At 49.9% G+C, this 12,892-nt stretch overlaps 1 protein-coding gene across 19 annotated transcripts in view; it reads left to right on the plus strand.

Annotated features, from left to right (window-relative positions):
* The window catches only part of Gtf2ird1 (GTF2I repeat domain containing 1), a 105,035-nt gene that overhangs the window by 42,451 nt on the left and 49,692 nt on the right, over positions 1 to 12,892 (plus strand). For all 19 annotated transcript variants that reach the window (XM_032886290.1, XM_032886297.1, XM_032886307.1 and 16 more), the window contains 5 exons: positions 1,386 to 1,527; positions 4,627 to 4,782; positions 6,288 to 6,471; positions 10,748 to 11,058; positions 11,729 to 11,818. In XM_032886290.1, coding sequence (XP_032742181.1) covers positions 1,386 to 1,527; positions 4,627 to 4,782; positions 6,288 to 6,471; positions 10,748 to 11,058; positions 11,729 to 11,818 — 883 coding nt within the window. The remainder of the gene's footprint in view (positions 1 to 1,385; positions 1,528 to 4,626; positions 4,783 to 6,287; positions 6,472 to 10,747; positions 11,059 to 11,728; positions 11,819 to 12,892) is intronic.

Consider the following 12,892-nt stretch of genomic DNA (forward strand, 5'->3'; position numbering starts at 1 on the left):
GCCCAGGCTGGCCACAAACTCATGGCAATCCTCCTGCCTCAGCCTCCCTGAATGCTGAGATTACAGTTGTGAGCCAGCTAAGCCTACAGCACCTAGTACTTCCCGGGTGTCTCCAGTACTAACCAGGCCCAGCCCTGCTTAGCTTCTGAGATAAGGTGAGATCGCCTTGTTTTAGTTTTGACACAGGATCTCTGGTTTGAACTCATCAAATAGAAAGCCCCATGGATTCTCCTGTGTCAGCCTCCCTAGTGCTGGGATTGCAAGTGTGTGCCACCACACCTGGGTGGTACACACATGACAGATGTGTTTGCACGTGTATGTGTGTTACATATGTTTGCACGTGTGTGTTTGTGTGTTGTGTGTTACATGTGCTTGCACCTGTGTATATTACATGTGTTTGTGTGTATATTATGTGTATGCTTATTATGTGTGTGTTACATGTGCTTGCACCTGTGTGTATTACATGTATTTGCGTGTGTGTGCATGTGTAGCATGTGTAGCATGTGTATTACATGTGTGTGTATGTGGTGTGTGTTACATGTGCTTGCACCTGTGTGTTACATGTGTTTGTGTGCATGTGTATTATGTGTGTGGTGTGTGTTCCATGTGCTTGTATCACGTGTGTGTATGTGTGTGTGTGTGTGTGTGTGTGTGTGCACTACATGTTTGTGTGTGTGCGTGCGTGCATGTGTTACGTGTGTTTGCACCTTTGGCAGCACCCAGCAACAACAATCTAGAAAGGAGGCTCTCTATGCTTGGAAGGCCAGTGACTCCTTGATCATGCTGCATGTGGAAGCCAGTGTCGCTATCTTCTATATTGAGGCAGAGGTTGCCCTCGAACCCAGCCCTTGCCAACCGGACTACCCTTTAGCCAGCTTGCTCCCAGGGTCTCCTGCTTACACCTCAGCTGGTGGGACAAAGGAGCGCTGCCCCAGCTGCCCAGCATTTATATAGGTGCTGGAGATCCCGTCATTACGCTTCACTGCAAGTGCTCTGCCCGCTAACAGCCCCCAACCTCACGCTCACGCCCAGCGCTTTCACGTGAATGCTGGGAATCGAACTCAGGTCTTTGTGCTTGGAAGGCAAGCAATTTATCCACTGAGCCATCTCGACAGCCCTGCTTATAGAGATTCTTTTCCTGTAACCAGGATATTTGAAGTTCTGCTGCCATAGTGTTGAGAATGCCATGGTGCATTTGTACAGTTTGTCGAAGGCAGTCACTACTCTGTGTCCCAGTGCAAAGGGACCAGAGTGGTCTAGAAGGCTGGCCTCAGATGCTTAATCCTCCTGTCTTAGCCTCCCAAGTGCTGGATTACAGACAGATACTGCTAGGCTGGGTTCCAGGCTGGTCTGATTTAGCTCACACATCCACCCCTCCCCCACAGTGCTCAGCGCTCTCCAAGCTGAACACAGAGGTGGCCTGCGTGGCGGTACACAATGAGAGCGTCTTCGTGATGGGCACCGAGAAGGGAAGGGTGTTTTTGAATACTCGGAAGGAGCTTCAGTCAGACTTCCTCAGGTTCTGCCGTGAGTACCCTATGTTCTCCATGACCAGGATCCTGTTCTTTCTAAAGGACAGGTGTCCTGGCCCATCCCTGTCCCCCCTGCTTTGTCCAGCCTAAAGACACATGGTTGTTCCAAAGGGAACTTGTTAAAACTGTCCAGCAGCTCCTGTCACTGAGCCTCATAACTACCCACCTCTATGCGCCCATTTTTTGATGGGAACACTGAGGCCTAGCGCAGTCACCCAATTCTACTCTATTTTTAAATGGTGCTGAGGATCGAACCTGGACCCTTATGCCTATGAAGCAAGTTCACTGGTAATAAACTACACCCTCAGCTGTTGGTCCACTTGTTTTGATTATTGTCCTTTTTTCTTTGTTTTGTTTTGAAGTTATATTCTGTTTACATAGGCAGGCGCATGCTGGGGCATGAATGTAGACATCAGGAGACTTGCTACAGTCGGTTTTCTTTTCCACCACTAGGAATTGAACTCAGGTCTTCAAGCTTGGTCGCAAGCTTCTTTACCTGCTGAGCCGGCTCGCTGACCCCTTTATGTTTTAAGTCAGGTTCTCCTGTAACCCAGGCTGACCTTGAACTCCTGGTCCTCTTGGCTCCACTTTCCCAGGAGAGGAAAACACTCACCACCCATTCTGCTGTATGTAGTACTGAGGTGGAACTCAGGAACGCATGCTTGCTAGGCAAGCATTCTGCCAAACAGGCCACATTCCCAGCCCCAGTTCTACCTTACGACTGAGTATATTTGAGGATGGGGACCAGACACAGTTGTTCAGCTAAGATATTTAGCATGTGTGAGTATATTGCCCTTGTTAGCTCACATCAGCCTTGTGGGGTGACGTGTCGTTGTTTGTTTTGGCCTGGAAATGCTCAGTATACATGGGCTGTAGGTATGAACAGCTCTGAGTCAGGGTGGCCCTCAGACATAGAGTGCCTGCCCAGTATGGTAGCCCAGCAGTAGATGGCCCTGGGTCCCATCCCCAAAACTGAACAGCACTTCATGCTGGGCTATTGGCCTCAAACCTCATTACCTTTCCCAGAAGGTCATGAAAATGTCCCCCATGATATGCAGCATGAGAAACTAACAGAAGGCTGGAGGTCTCAGCGGGTCTTCAGTGTACACTGGAGTTTGGAAGAAGTGGGCTCTGATATCGGCGAAGGAATGGGCTTGCTATCGAGCCCCGGAGCAAGCAGGCAGAGAGCCAGCTAGATTTCTTCTTCCAAGTCCTTGACATCAGCTGCCGGCTGAAGGTGTGGCCCAGATTAAAGGGTGGATCTGCCCACCTCAAACGATCTGGATTAAAGGTTTATATTTCCACCTCAAAGATCAGAAGTGCCGAGTCTTCCCCACTTCAAATGATTTAATTGAGAAAAACAAAAAAATCCCTCAGGCTGGAGAGATGGCTGAGCTGTTAAGAGCACTGACTGCTCTTCCAGAGGTCCTGAGTTCAATTCCCAGCAAACACACGGTGGCTCACAACCATCGGTAATGGGATCCGATGTCCTACTTCTGGTGTGTCTGGTGTAATCAGATCCATAAAATAAATACGAAAGGACAAACTTCTTCGCAGATGTGCCCTGTCATTTGGGTTTTAGTTAATTCCAGATTTACTCGGTTTGACGACTGTCTTCGTCAGGGTTTCTGTTGCTGTGCGAAGACACAACATGACCGAGGCAGTTCTTATAAGGAAAACATTTCATTTGGGCTGGCTTACAGGTTCAGAGGTTCAGTCCGTTGTCATCCTGGCACGTAGACACGGTGCTGGAGAGGTGGCTGAGAGCTCTACATCTCGATCCGCAGGCAGCAGGAAGAGAGAGAGTCCGGGTTTGGCATGAGCATCTGAGACCTCAGAGTCCACCCCCAGTGACACACTTCCTCCCACAAGGCCACCCCTCCCAATCATCTCAAACATCGCTAGTCTCTCGTGACCGAGCATTCAAATAGATGAGCTTGTGGGTTTATCCTTATTCACATCACCACAACAAACAGGGATAGCCCCACAGTGTGCATAGTTCAAGGCCAAGACTCCAGTTCTCCGATCCTCGCTTCTTCAAAGTCAAGGAGATAGATTGTGGGGTGGGGTGGAGGGATGCCGGGGGTCCCTGTGGACACCCAGGCACTAGCCGTTGATGGTTTTGTTGGTAGTTTTCATGGTTTCCTGAGCCTTATCCCTAGGATTAGCCATCCCAGACTAGTCCAGCACTGCATGGACATAGCTGGATCATAGAGATGCTCCCCAGACTGTAGTCTCTGAGGCTGGGCTCACATAGTGCGTGTGGCAGGGTCCTGTAGCCTCCCACCCCAAGCCTCCCTGGGGACAGTGTACTTTATTTTCCACAGCCAGAAAGTCACTATTTATAGCATTCAGAATTCAGATATTTTATTTCAAGCTTGGAAGGTCTCCAAGGAGAGCTAGCGCCAAGCTGGAAGGGGCCACGAGGCCCCTTCATCTTGTTCATTCCCTGCTCATCCTGTTCTGATGTAGCTTCAAGGACACCTTTAATCCCAGCACTGCCCCAGTCTACATAGAGACCCTGCCTTAAACAAACAAACAAACAAACAAACAAATCCAATATTTCATAAACATCTCCCCAAATGACAAAACCCCCTGGGAAACTGGAGGGTGTGGATAGGGTTTATTTGGCTGATGATTCCCAGTTGCAGTCTTACTGTTTCAGAGAAGTTCAGGCAACTCGTCACATCACATCCAGTCAAGAGCAGGGAGACTGTTGGCTCTCATCTAACCTCCCTCCGTTTCACATAGCTTAGAGTCCCATTTCCTAGAGAATGGTGCTGCCCATGATGGGCTGGGAAGGTTGACCTCCAACTGTAAAATTACTAGGCTGCTCCAGAACTGTAATTTTGCCATTGTTGTGAATCGTAAATATCTGTGCTTTCTGATGGTCTGAGGGCATCCCTGTGAACCTATCCACCAGTGCTCAAAGGGGAGGAAGGGTCGGGACCCACAGATTGAGAAACTTTGATCTCGCTAATTCGTTCTAGACTGTCCCTTTGAGACTGTGGCAGGTTTAAGGCTAACTATTTAAGGTGCTTGGATGTGTACCTGCTTGACACCCACCTACGGCCCATGTGCTCTTGTTGCACAGGGGGACCCCTGTGGAACGATCCAGAAGCAGGACACCCTAAAAAGGTGCAGCGCTGCGAAGGTGGTGGCCGGAGCATCCCGCGGTCCTCTCTGGAGCAGTGCTCGGATGTGTACCTGCTGCAGAAGATGGTAGAGGAAGTGTTTGATGTTCTTTATAGTAAGATCCTTCCTCATTCCATTCCGGAAACGGGTGGGTGGGAGACCAGCCTACCCACGCCTGCCTTGTCTACTTCAGTCCCATCCAGCTCTGCCCACCCACCTTATTCGAACCCTACCCATCAGCTCAGCCACAGAAACCTTACCCACTTCACACACCACTCTGCTTAGCTCCACCCACTTCAGCCTAGTCACTCTACCCTATTTAGCCCCACCTACCTTAGCTCTGTCTGGCCCCACCCACCTCAGCCCCGCCCTCATTCTACCCAGCTCAACCCAACTCCACTCCATCCTGCCCGTCCCTGCCCAGTCAGACCCAGCCCTTCCTCCTAGCCCAGTCCCACGACATCCAGGTCAGCCCACCCTTGCCCTATGATGGCACCCTAGGCCCTTTTAGCGTAACCATACCCACTTTGGCCCAGCTTCACCAGCCATACTTCCGTTCTAGCCCCACCTGCTCTGCCGGTCTCAGTCCCGCCCGAACTGATTTAGCTCCTCCCACCCCAGCTCTGCCCTGCCCACCTCTGCTCAGGGCTATTCATCCATTTCAGCCCAGGCCTTCCTTGCCAAATCCACTTTAGCCCCACCTACCTCAGGCCAACCCCAGCCCCGCCCAGCTCCAGCCAAATCAGCCTATTCCTGTCTATCCATGCCATACCTAGCTCAGCCCTACAGCCTCGCCCACCTCAGCCTAGCTCGGCCTAGCGCCACCGCGGCAGCACAGACCTATCCGTACACAGCGTCGCCTCACCCACCTGTCCAGCTGTGCCTCACCCAGCCACACCCTACAGTGCTTAGGCCCACCCACCCTCCCACCCTCATCCCCACCCCCCTCAGCTGTGTCCCGCCCACCTTTGCTCAACCTGCCTCAACCCAGCCATATTTCTAATCCAACTTCACTTGCTCTGCCCGCCCAACCCAGCCTTGCCCTGCCTAACTTTGCTCTACCCACTTTAGTCCAACCCTGCCCTGTGTAGTCCTATCCACTCCAATCCCCTCTCCTTCAGTTATGCCCTGCTCCACTCAGCCTACCCAAACCCAGTTTACCCCTGCCCGGCAGTGCCTTACCCATGTTTGCCCTGCCCTTCTCCTACCCAGCCCCAAGCCTAGCCCTGCTCACTTCTGCCCTGCTCCTGCACTGTGGGTACCTCCTCATCCCCACCCCCACCCCCTCCCCAGAGCCAAGCAGAACCCCAAGTCCCTTTCCAGCCCCCAATTCCCCATCATGAGTGTATCCGGTCACCTTTCTTGGACAGCCACATCTTACCATCTCTCCACCCGTGTTCAGCCTCCTGGTTATTCTGGAACCATAGCTGTCTTCTCAAAAGATAAGCCAGTGGGACGTATCTATAGGCTGGTGTTGTTCATTCTATAGCGTGTGTGTGTCTGCAGAAACAGGGGACCCAGAGCCCACCTCCAAAGGGGAGTCACCTCACATTGCCTGGCTCCCAGTGTGCCTAGCCAAGCCCCAGCCAGTACTGAGCCTCACTGTTCACTCTCTGACAGGTGAGGCTATGGGCAGGGCCACCGTGGTACCTTTGCCCTATGAGAGGCTGCTCAGGGAGCCGGGGCTACTGGCGGTGCAGGGGCTGCCCGAGGGCCTGGCCTTCCGGAGACCAGCAGAATATGACCCCAAGGCACTCATGGCCATTTTGGAGCATAGTCACCGAATTCGGTTTAAGCTCAGGAGGTGAGTAAGCCTTGTCCTGGTTTCATTTCCTTCTGCTGTGTTAAAAATACCTTGACAAAAGCCCATTAAGGGAGAAAGGGGTTGTTTGACTCACGGTCCTAGGTTACAATCCATCACTGTAGGGAGGTCAAGTCAACAGGAATTTGAAACAGCTACTCACATTACATCCACAGTCAAGAGCCAACATCGGTGAATTCAGTCATGCATTGCCAGTCCTTCGCTTGCTTTCTCTATTCGTAGACAATTTAGAATCTCCAGACTAGGGAATAATGCCGCCCACAGTGGGCTGGGCCTCCCCATCTTAGTGTACCCAGACAGTCTTCCTACAGACATACACACAGGCTCTCCTAATCTAAATCTCTCTTTGAGACTCTTCCCAGGTGATTTTAGATAATGTCAAGTTGATAATTAAAACGCGTGGTGGTGCATGCCTTCTCCTCGGTTCTTATGAGGGAGAGGCAGGTGGACCTCTGAGTTTGAGGCCACCCTGTCAGATTCCAGGCCAGCAAGGGCCACGTAGCTAGACCCGTCTCTCAAAAACAAAAGACAAACAAACCTGTCACACCCCATCGCCAGCCAGAGGGCAGAAAGCTGGAGACACCCTGAGGGAATCCTTTACGGAAAGCTTTGGGTCTGATGGAGGAAGCGAGAGTACAGACCAGTCATGCAGTATGATCTGAGTCAGGAGCTGACTAAAATTTTCCCAAGGGATCAGTGTGTCAGTGTCACACATAAGGCTTTGTAGGGTCAGGGACAAATGATGATGAGTAGAGATGATATTGTCACACAGAATGGCTCGTCATCCCAGCACTTTGGGGAAGTAGAGGTAAGAGGGTCAGGAGTCCAAGGTCATCTGCCATTACATAGTGAGTGTCGTAGGGTTTCATTGTCACCAGGAGCAAGGCAAGTCTTCTAAAGGACAGCATTGAGTTGGGGGCTGGCTTCCAGGTTCAGAGGTTCAGTTCATTATCATGGCAGGAAACATGGCAGCTTCCAGGCAGACATGGTGCTCTGGAAGGAACTGAGTGTTCTACATCTTGATTCAAAGGCATCCAGAAAGAGACTGGCTTCCACCCTGGGCAGAGCACGAGCACTAGGACACCTCAGAATCCACCTACATTCCAATCCCTGACCCCATATGCTTGTCCAAACACATTAAGTCTATGGGGGTGGGGCATACCAAACCATAGCATAGTATAAAAACATTTAGTCCAACTTCAAAAATCTCCATAGTCTATCACAAGCTCAGCAATGTTTAAAGGTTCAAAGTCTCTTCTGAGATGTGCGCAATCCCCTGTAAAACCCTCTGTGATCCCCTATAAAATCCAAATCAAAAAGCAGACCACATGCTTTCAACATCAACAAGATACACATTACCATTCCAGACGTCATAGTGAGGAAATAGTGGACCAAAATAAGTCAGGAAACCGGCTGGGCAAAGTCCAAACTCTGCACGTCCATGTCTGATGTCAAAGCGCTCTTTAGATCTCCAGCTCCTTTCATTTTTGTTGACTGCAAAAAAAAAAACCAAAAAGCTGCCTTCACTTAGACTGGTTCCATTGCCCGTTAGCAGCTTTGCTCCGCAGGTATCCCATGGCTCTGGCATCTCTAACATCTTGAGATTTCCAAGGCAACTTCAAGTGTACAGCTTCTTGTTCCAATGTCCGGGATGCACACATGATCTTCTGGGCTCCTCCAAAGGGCTGGCATCGCTTCTCCCAGCTCTACCCTCTGTAGCACTGTGGGCTCTGGTTGGCTCTACTCCATTGTTGTTGCTATTCTTGGTGGTCATCCCATGGTACTGGGATTCCCAGTGTGTGTGTGTGTGTGTGTGTGTGTGTGTGTGTGTGTGTGTGTGTGTAAGGTGGGGGGAGCGTCTTCCATTGCAAAAAGACTTCGCCAATAGTGTGTCATGAGTTCTCTTCCTGGTGCCAAGTCTCAGCTTCTTTGCATGACCCTTCTATCCTGGGCTGTCAATTACAACTGAGGCTGCACCTTCACCATTGGCCTTCCCTGGCCTCTCAGACCCCTCTGCTGCTCTTCATGACCCCTTCATGCCTTTAAAACCAGTACTATCTGGGTGACTCTTACACATTACCAAGTACAGCTGCAGTGTGATGTGCAACCTTGTCTTTCTGTGGAACACGGCTTCTTTGTGCTTTCAGAAAACACTGCCTAGAAGATTTCACCTCGGTGATGCTGGTCTCTTCTTAATCACCACTAATTTCTTAGGCTAACCAGCATTAATTGTCCCAGTAGTCCTCTCTATTCGTGACTCTAAAACCAGAGCCACGGGCTGGAGAGATGGCTCAGTGGTTAAGAGCCCCGACTGCTCTTCCGGAGGTCCTGAATTCAATTCCCAGCAACCACATGGTGGCTCACAACCATCTGTAAAGAGATCCGATGCCCTCTTCTGGTGTGTCTGAAGACAGCTACAGTGAACTTATATATAATAAATGAATACATCTTAAAAAAAAAAAAAAAAAAAAAAACAGAGCCACATGGGTGAAGCTGCTTGCTGGGGTTGGGACATGGCCCCCTTGTTCTATTACATTATCACCAGCTTTCTGTTTTCCAACTCCTTCGATGCCTAAGGTTGTCTGTCCTGGAACTTGCTCTGTAGACTGACCTTGAACTCAGAGATCTGCATGACTGTCTCAGTGCTGGGATTAAAAGCATGTGTACCATGCCTGGCCCTAAGCTTTTTTTATTTTCTTTTTTTAACCTTTTCACAAGATCTTTATAAGTTCTGAACTACGGTTCATTCCAAATGTAGTCACATTGGCAATGGAGAAGAGCGGTCACAATCCATCCCTTGTCATTTTGACACAGAAGCATATCTCCAAATGAAAACAATAACCAGGTTATAATAACACCTAACATGATATAACTGTCCCTTGCTCAACTGCAAAGGTATCAATAAAGCTTAGCTGGGTGGGTTCTTGCCTGAAGTTACCACTCCCTCAATTCTATTTAATATCCTTGAACACAGGGCTTAGCTACATTCCGTTTCCTGGTGCCCCTTTAAACTTTAAACCATACATTTTGTATTTTTCCTTTTTAACCTTGCTATGCTTGATCAAAAACATCTTCCTCATAAGAGTCAACCACAGGACAAAGTGTAGACCAGGCTTTTTGAGGTTTCTTGTGTCGATGCAGTTAATCTGAATCTCTTCACCTTGGCCTCACACAGATATTCAGACAAGGACAAAAACCAGCTACATTCTTTATCAAATCATCACAAGAAAATCCTCTAGGCCACACATTAAAGTTCTCTTCTTCTGAAACCTCTTGAGCCAGGCCCACACTGTTCAAATCTCCCTCAGCGCCACCGTCTTCCATGTTTCTACTAGGACGGCTCATTAAGCCCCACTTAAAGTAATCCACTGCTTCCATAATCCAAAGTCCCCACCAAATCCACATTCCTCCAAACAAAAACATAGTCAGGACTATCATAGCAATAATCTAGTACCAGCGTCTGTCTTAGTTAGGGTTTCATTGCTATGAAGAAACGTCATGACCAAGGCAACTCTTATAAAGGACATTGAATTGGGGCTGGCTTACAGTTAACGGGGTTCAGTCCATTATCATCATGGTGGGAAGCAAGGCATCATCCAGGTAGATATGACGTTCCAGAAAGAAGTGAATGGTCTACGCCCTGATGCAGAGGCAGCCAGAAGGAAATCTCTTCCATACTGGGTGGAGCTTGAGGACTAGGAGGACTCAAAGCCTCTCTACACAGTGACGCAGTTCCTCCAACAAGGCCACCCCTATCCAACAAGGCCGCACCTCCTAGTAGTGCCACTTCCCATGGGCCAGACATATTCAAACCACCACAGTGAGTTTGAGGCTACTTGCTTAAATGAGAATCTGCCTCAAAAACATGTACTAAGAGAAACAAAATGGCCTAGGTGTGATCTTGGGGCATGAATGAGATTCCTAAGAGGCTGGTGGGAGGTGAATTCGAGGCTGGGCCAAGGTGGATCCCATGGGACCAGCATAGCCAGGGCCTTTATCTTCCCCAGCAATGCATGAGCAGGAGGGACAGATGGGATGGGAGGGAGCCAGGTAGAGGATGAGATTGGTGGCTTGGAGCACTGAGACAGGCTTGGTGTGGGCCTGGGTCATCCAGTGGTTGACATTTGGTATCAGGTTCATTGTCCCCACAAAGTGGGCCTGGCTTCCATCCTACCCCACTACTTGGTCTCTGAGGGGTGAGATTTACAGAGCGAGAATAGGTATTTAAAGAAGTCCCCATCTCTTCTCTTCCACTCAGGCCTCCTGATGACGGTGGGCAGGACACAAAGGCGCTGGTGGAGATGAACGGTATCTCTCTGCTACCCAAGGGGTCCCGAGACTGTGGTCTGCATGGCCAGGCCTCCAAGGTCTCTCCCCAAGACCTGACCCCCACCGCCACCCCATCCTCCATGGCCAACTTCCTGTACAGCACTTCGATGCCCAACCACACCATCCGGGAACTCAAGCAGGAGGTGCCAACCTGCCCGTTGACCCCCAGCGACCTGGGCTTGGGCTGGCCTGTGCCTGAGCCCCATGTCCCCAGCACCCAAGATTTCTCTGATTGCTGTGGTAATGCTGTAGTGGGGACCTACATGTCTCTCTGGGTGGTTACCTCTAAGGAGGAGGTATTTCTGGGCACAGGTGGGGTTTAGCCAGTTGCATTCTGTGGGGACCCAGTTCAACTTGGGCATCCACAGACCTTGCTTGCATGGGCTCGATAGGCAAGTGCAAGGAACAGCTGAGTATGAAGAAGTAGGCTCTATCCTAGCTGTGCGTGACAGGGCAAGCCTCTCACTGAACCTCAGTTTCCTCATTTGTAAAATGAGAATGAGAATATGAGCCCGAGTATCCTTTATTGAAGATACTTGGGATCAAGATTCCTCAACCAGCATTTCAGATTTGGGTGCTGGGATGTGGCTCAGTTGATCGAGTGTTTGCTTAGCTAAAGGCGTTTGTCTCCAAGCCTGACGGACCTCAGTTCAGTTCCTGGGACCCATATATAAAAGGAGAGGAAAGGCCTCCCACAAGTTGTCCTCTGATCTTTATAAGTTGACAAATAAGTGTAATTAAAGGGGTAAGATTCTGTCATGACGCCCACCTCCGGATAGCCAGTTCTGACACAGATTGCAGCTAAGAGGCGTCGTTAGGGATCGGGCCTCATGATCGTGGGGCTCAGTTTTAGTTTCTCTCGAGTAGGTGGGACCCCTCTAAAATGTAGGCCTCTGTCCCCCTTGTTTAGGACAGGCGCCTGCAGGACCTGCTGGGCCTCTCATCCAGAATGTCCACGCTTCCAAGCGTATCCTCTTCTCCATCGTCCACGACAAGTCAGGTAGGCTTATTGTCAGGTAGGCTTATTTATATATGTATAAATAATCTGGGGTTTCAGCATATGGGATGGTGCCGCCCACAGTGGGTCGAGGTCGTTGTGTTAGTTTTTCTTGTTGCTGTGCTGGCTGGTCATGCAGAGAACAGAAAAGAAATGATTGCTGGTGCTCAGCCTGATTTATACACACACACACACACACAATTCTGGGGTCTCAGCATAGGGGATGGTACCACCCACAGTGGGTCTCCTCACTTCTATGCACCCTATCTAGAAATTCCCTCACAGACACCTAGAAGTCGGTTTTTGAGGTCGTTCTGAGTCTTGTCAGGTTGACGAGCAGGACTCCTGATCACAGTAGATGAGGAAGTCGTTTTGGTATTGTGTCTCTCACAAGCTCGTCGGCATGGTGTCAGCCGGGCTGAAACTGGAGAGCCACGTGTAAGGTCTCTCTCGTAGCACCTGGGCTAGCTTCTAAGTCAGGTCAGCTGGCCAGGTTTGCAACACGGCAGCTGGTGTTCTCAGAGTTAGTGATCCACCACTGAGGAGGGAGGAAGCCTGTATTTTCATGATGACCTCACTTCGGAAATTACCGTCAGAGCTGCTCCATTTTATCCATGAGAATTCCAGTTCTCGGAGGGGAAAGAATTATATTCCTCCTTGTGAGAGAAGAAATATCAAAAAAAAAAAAAAAAAAAAAAAGGCTAGGTATATGCCTTTAGTCCAGCATCCAGGAAGCAGAGGCAGGAGGATTTCTGTAAGTTCGAGGCCAGTCTGCACCACATAGGAACAGGGCAGCCAGACCTGCACAGTGAGACTCTCTCCAAAAAAAGGAAGAGGGAGCCATGTGTGGAGCTGAGGCAGGAAACTCTTGTTTGAGGTAACCTGGGCTGTACAGCAAGGCCCTGACAAAAAAGAAAGGAAAAGAAAAATGGGCGTGGGGGCTGGGAATGTGGGTGAACAGTCATGTGTTGTCTAAGAGCCCCCCAGAGGGGTTGGGGATTTAGCTCAGTGGTAGAGCGCTTGCCTAGAAAGTTCAAGGCCCTGGGTTCGGTCCCCAGCTCCGAAAAAAAGAAAAAA

Source organism: Rattus rattus, chromosome 16 (assembly GCF_011064425.1).
Source record: "Rattus rattus isolate New Zealand chromosome 16, Rrattus_CSIRO_v1, whole genome shotgun sequence".
Classification (NCBI taxonomy): Eukaryota; Metazoa; Chordata; class Mammalia; order Rodentia; family Muridae; genus Rattus; species Rattus rattus.